Source organism: Sinocyclocheilus grahami, unplaced genomic scaffold, assembly GCF_001515645.1.
Source record: "Sinocyclocheilus grahami isolate Dianchi unplaced genomic scaffold, SAMN03320097.WGS_v1.1 scaffold387.1, whole genome shotgun sequence".
In the NCBI taxonomy this organism is placed as follows: domain Eukaryota; kingdom Metazoa; phylum Chordata; class Actinopteri; order Cypriniformes; family Cyprinidae; genus Sinocyclocheilus; species Sinocyclocheilus grahami.
The window spans coordinates 874,882-881,243 of NW_015505566.1; the positions used below are offsets into that span (position 1 = coordinate 874,882).

Sequence of the window (6,362 nt, forward strand, 5' to 3'; positions counted from 1 at the left end):
CATCTCGCGCTCCACTGACATTGCACATCTGACATTGGATTGTACTATTTTTGCATTCAAATGCAAATGTTTATTTTAAATTCGACTAATATTCATTCTTTACTCACAATCTCCTCATCACATGCAGGTACAGCACTCATGTTCGTGTTTGTGTTAGCTGTCTGCGTCACTCATAGCATGTGCCTATATCATGCACTAAATCGGAAATTTTTTTATATCGCTATCGAAGAAGGTGTACCCTCCACCCCGATGGCATCAGGAAAACGGTGCACAGCAGACACATGCTGTAACCCTCTGGCAGTCTTTTTTTAAGTGTCACAGCAATGAAAGGGTTACTCTAGAACAGGGGTTTTCAAAATGGGGTCCGTGACCCAAAGATCCCCTATAATAATTTGCTATACCATATTTTCCGGTCTACAAGTTGTGTTTTTTTAATCTTCTGAAATGTGATATTAATTATATTCCAAAGTGACTTACAGTGGGGAAAAAAAGTATTTAGTCAGCCACCAATTGTGCAATTTAATGTTAAATAGCCTAAGCAAAACATAAACACTTAAAAGTGGGCACTTAGAGGTTTCTATAAATGTTTCTCATGTCTGTGTGACAAGTAAACAGTATCGCTGAGTTTTTCTTTATTTCAGGAAGAAGTTCACAGAGGCCGAGATGGCATACGCATTTTGCTTTCATTTTACAAAAGTACAACATTTCACGGTTATTTTGAAGGTAGACAAATAAAAATAGACCATTTTGAATGATGTCTTACTCTTATCTAATGGATAAGAGCACCGTTGATTAGGGCTGAGTATGGAGTTCGATACTTTTTAGGCACCGACCGAATTGCCTCTATACCATCGAGTATCGAAAACTTCTCATTGTTCGGTACCAAATTTCGATACCTAAGGGGTTAATCTCATCAGCGTCAGTGAGCCAATAAGCCTGCAGCACTAGCCGGTGTGTTCGACTTGAAGAGGTGCGGCGCAGATCGATCATCCGCGAGAGCGATTCGAAGGCGCAGGGAGCAGTCTGCTCTCTTTAGCTCTCGTGGTCCTGTAATACACCGATCGGTCTGCACAGTCAGTCCGCGTAAAGTCGAACACACCTACTAGTTAACACCGGTTACACTCAGAGATGTGGCGCACACATGAGGCTGGGTCAGGGAGCGTCATCAGTGGTGTGCGAGATGCGGTGATGATGATGTAAGTGACGTTGCATTTTAATGTTTTGTTAGTCTAGCCCACGAGACGCTCCACTGCTGTGTTATTCGTTCAAAATATTAGAGAAATATAGTAGCTCAATGCGTAAAAGATCTTGATTAGGTTAAAACCGAAACCAAGCCATTCACAGAGAACACATATTCAGCACATTTTTAGACGGACAAATATAACTGCTGCACTCGCGTCTCATGCAAGAGATGCAAAGAAAGTCATGCAAAGTTAAAACAGTTTTAACGTTTAGAAAACGCGACGCGAATTTGTGAGTTTATTTAATTTCACTGCGTCTCATTTGTTTTTAAATGCAATCTGTGTGATCGGCGATTTGGCTCTTTGTATTAGGCTAAGCAATGCATAAACACATAATGCTGTTTTGTTCATAATTGTTTATCTAGTTTACAAAATTATATTTGTTTTATATATGTTAATTTAGCCATTATGCACGTTTTTATAGACAGTTATTTGAATTGACAGTTTAATGCGCTACATTATTTTGCTCATTGCGCCCTCCTGTGGCCTCGGGAAACAAATCAAAAGTTTCCTTAAAGGGGTCATCGGATGTCCATTTTGCACAAGTTGAGATGATTCTTTAGGGTCTTAATTAAAAGTCTATAACATACTTTGGTTAAAATTTCTCAATGGTAGTGTAAAAAAAACTTTTTAAACCTGTCAAAATCAGCTCTGTTTTTATCAAGCCATTTTAGTCCATGTTGCTTTAAATGTTAATGAGCTCTGCTGACCCCGCCCCTCTCTTCCGAGCTGCTCTCAGAAAGACGGTTTACTTTAGCCGCATTCATCGTGAAACTTGCTAATTAGCACATTATTAGGAAAGGCCGATTTGCAAAGATTCATTACAAAACATACTCGCTTCTTCTGTAGATGAGGCTGGATCATGTATGATTTGCGCGAACATAGACGCATTTAGGCAGATCGGGGGCGCATTCACTTCAAAGCGAAAGTAACGTTAATCCTCTGCGTCTTCAGCGGCTCAGATGTCGGGAGTAAATGACGACTGCTATATTCATTATTACATCCAACAATAAAGCACCTCAATCGCTTAATCAGAGACTTTTGTATTTTGAGCTCAGGGCGGGTCTAAGGTAAGACACCAGTCCAGTCTGTGCTAAAACAATACTGTCAATCAACTATTGTGGGAGGGGCCTGTACAGAACTACGTCATTCTGACAGGAATCTCAGAACAGCCTGATTTGAGAAAGGGGATTTTAAATAGGGATTAAAAAAAAAACACTGGGTGGATTTTTATAATTATAGGATGGATGTGTACACATACTGCCAACACACATTTATGTTCAAACAACTTGAAAAGTGAATTTTGCATCCGATGACCCCTTTAAGACTTATTTAATCTGCATGTAAAACATAAGAAAGGAGATATTTAAATTTTATTTTGTATTTTTTGACTGTTAAAAAATAATATATATGCCTATATATATTTGTTTTGTCTTTATAAAGTGGGCAAATTAAAAATGCAGTGTTTAAATAAAATTAAAAAATTATATTGCTTGTTTTAAAAAAGGTTATAAAAATGTAAATAATTATCGATACCGAACGATATGAAACATATATCGTTGATATATTTTTTAGCTATATCGCCCAGCCCTAGTTTAACTTAAAGATTTGCTATTAGTAGACGCTGCTGAGAGATGCATAGATGCAGGTATTCACACGCACTTAATCTCTCTCTATTCACAGCCTGATTTTTCCAAAAATCCACATTCAAACCAAAATAGCCGACTTTCTGTTGGTCGTAGCTAATAACTGTAAATTACAAAGTTGTCAGGTTTGATGAGAACAATATATGTACCGAGTTTGGCGACTGTAGGAAAAACTAACCCCCTCACTTTTGTCAAAAGGTTATGTTTTTTCACCATCAATTCATCATCTCCCCATGGCCAAACGGTTCGAGATATCAAAAATCCCTTTGCAATTTTGCATCCCCAGTGTCTTGAGATCATGTTGACCCGAGTTTGATGGCTATATGTATATGTGCGTTTTTCACAAAACCCAGAATAGCGGACTCCCTATTGGGCAGAGCTAATGACATGCAGTGCGAAAGTTGTTTGGCCTGAAGAGATCTGTGCGTGTCTGAATTTTGGTGACTGTAGATCAAATGGTGTGTGCTGCAGAGCCCCTCGAAATTGTCCCAATAAAGCAGCAACCCCGGTGACCCCCCACCCCCCATGTGAAACACTGTCTGGCCCCTGATTCGAATGAGTGTGCCAAGTTTCAAGAGTTTTTGAGAATGTTAAGGGCCCTGAAAAAGCACCCGAAAGCTTGAAAAAAAAAAAATTCCTTAGAAAAACAATAGGGCCCTGCACCCCTAGTGACTTGGGTCCTAATAACAATACTACTACTAATAATACTAATAATAATAATAATAATTCTGCGGTCCTAGTGGCTTGTGCCCTAATAATATTACAATCATAACTTTGAACATACTTGACTGGATGTTGATATAAAGGCTAAAATGCTTAAAATCAGACATTACAAAAAGCTTAAGTATATAGTCTTTTTTTGTTCTCATATAACTAAAAATCAGACTTTCAGTGACCTACAGTCCACAGCAAACCTGAAAATTGCTCTGATAGAAGAAAAATTCCTGATTACAGGGTTTGCCATTAAGAAATCACAAAAAAACATTGGATTTTTTAAAAAATATTGTAGGCTCCTAGTTTTAAAGGTCCAACTCACCAAGACGAGACAAGTGTCGACAAGAGAGAATGTTCCTGATCGGCCAATTCCTGCACTGCAGTGGACAACTGCTGGACCGTGATCCATCCCGAGTGAGCCAGATTCCCGCACCTTAAACAGGAAATTCAGAAAGCTGGCTGGGGATTCTGGGACGCCAAAGTCAGGCCATGTGGTATAGTGAAAGTGATAGATCTCTCTCGTCTCCCCCGTCTAAGTGGATAAATTAACAATAATAATGGTAATAATAATAAAAAACAGAACAGACAAGAATTGTACAGAATATTAGTGTCGCTGAAGTACAGAATTGCAATTTAAATCTGCATGAGAAGACATCAGATAGCACTATGTGAGCAAGAATGTGATTTTCAGTGGTCAATATGTGAAACTTACACTTGCATTCTGGAGTTCCAGCACTCTGGTGGTATAATATGACTTTACGTCCTCTGACACTAGTGTTACCACAAAGCGGGTGTCACGGAACGACATCTCTCGTTCTTCTTGTGTCGGCCAATATTGTGCACACTTTTCCTGCATTAAGTAATGTGTAGAAATAATGAAAAGTAAAACAAAATATATTTCCTTTGTTTAAAACTCAGTTTAAAAAGCAGTAAAAGCCAACAACTTCCTGATATGAAAATGTTGTTTTAAAACCAAAAGGCTGGTAAAGATGTTGTGAATTTATATACAACAGCCTGCATTGACTTTGCTGAGGTCAGTGCACAATTAAGACAAATTTAGAGAAAAGATAAACTGTCATAAGATGCTTTCCTTATGTTCTGTGATAGTCTTATGACTTCACCACAAATAAGGTCAGTCTACAGTCTACAGACATTTGATGGTTATTTTAATTTAACTGTCCAAAATGTATTCTTACCAAAACAGTTTCAGTTACACCCACTAATGGCATTTATCAGCCAACACGCAGTGATATTAAGTGGGTCAATGACAAATAAGGATGATGTGAGATATCTTAGAAAGATTATCTTTGCATTCATTTCAAAAAGGTTTTTTACATTTATTTTAAAAAGGGAAAAAACCTGTGGCAAATTTAAATGAGCTTTTATTTTTAGACTTTCTTTTCCTCACATCAATTCACAAAGTGCTTTATTTTTGGTTTTTATTGTTTTTAAATATTTCAATTTTAGCACTTTTAAGTTGTATTTTCAAGAAGTTATTTTAGTAATTCTATATGGTTATTACTATGGAAGTTTTTTTTTTATCTAATATTTAATTTATTTTAAGTTTTATTTCAATTAAATGTACTATTTTTAATAGTAATCAAGAACAACACTGCACTTCTACACATCTATTGGTTCTTTAATGATATAAGGCTCTGCTAAGCTGTGTAATATGAACTAAGAGACAGACTTTACATTGAATTGTATGAGTGTGGAGGCTGAAAGCTCTTACAGTGGTGCTTTTAAAGAGAAAAGGTTTGGATCAGTTACACTTACCGAGCCTTTCTCTATTACTCTGTTGAGCATGATAACAGCTTTGGTCTCCCGCTCCCAGATCATCAGCCAAAAGTGACCACAGGTGTTTCTCAGAGGACCCTGACAATAGAGAAACACACACAAAAATGTGAACAATTAGTAGGGATGGGCCACAATGGTCACAATAATGTGTTACATGTCTTTTGTAATATAGGTCCCTAAAGAAATATGAACCCAACTCCAGACTCATTTTTCAAAACTTTCTTAAGACAGATGAGTTGACTAGTCATTGATGAGTAAACACTAGCTGATTTTCAAAATGCACATCTTCAGTAGTTAGCTATGCAAAAATAATGCAATGCCAAAAAGTCTGGCACACCTACACATTAAAAAAAAAAATCTAACCAAAACTGCATCTCAAATGGCTGACTAATGTATTTGAGAGCGTGTGACCTTCGAAATGCAACCCACACAGCTTGGCTATAATAGACATTTGTAAAACCTACCATCTGCCTACATCATCCTGTAGTAACATCTCTGTAAAGTAACTGCCAGAAATGGAGTAAAGGTAACTTAATGGTGTTGATAAAGGTTTAACTAAAAGCTGATCAATTCTATACAATTGTGATCTGTGTGCCTGAGCAAAGCCATGTCACCGCAGGTTACTATAAGGGGACTGTCCCTGGAATTAGGCCACTGAAAATAACTTGCCTGCTTAAGGCATATTAGTCACACGTCAAAACAAAACCTTTCTAGCACTGAAAACAATTGAAAATATTTACAGAAGTCCTATGACTGATTCTTTCCCTGATTCCTTATTTTCATATGAGAGCTAATGTCATATTGTTGGTGTCAAGCTGTTGGTCACACATTCTCATAAACAGCATGAAATACATTGCTCCAGGTTTTATGCAGTTTTTAAAATCTGATTTTAGACTTTTTAAAACCTGCACAAATAAAATGAATACCATAGAGAACAAACCCATATAATCCCAGAATAAGTCAT

The 6,362-nt window shown here is 37.2% G+C and overlaps 1 protein-coding gene across 1 annotated transcript; it reads right to left on the reverse strand.

Moving 5' to 3' along the window:
* Nucleotides 1-3,775: 3,775 nt before the first annotated feature.
* On the reverse strand, nt 3,776-6,362 carry LOC107550071 (tyrosine-protein phosphatase non-receptor type 1-like). Its single transcript, XM_016231298.1, has 5 exons — nt 6,339-6,362; nt 5,378-5,476; nt 4,314-4,451; nt 3,899-4,133; nt 3,776-3,801 (listed from the first exon to the last, which is right to left on the reverse strand). Exons 1-5 carry the CDS (start codon nt 6,360-6,362, stop codon nt 3,776-3,778), a joined length of 522 nt encoding a protein of 173 aa, XP_016086784.1.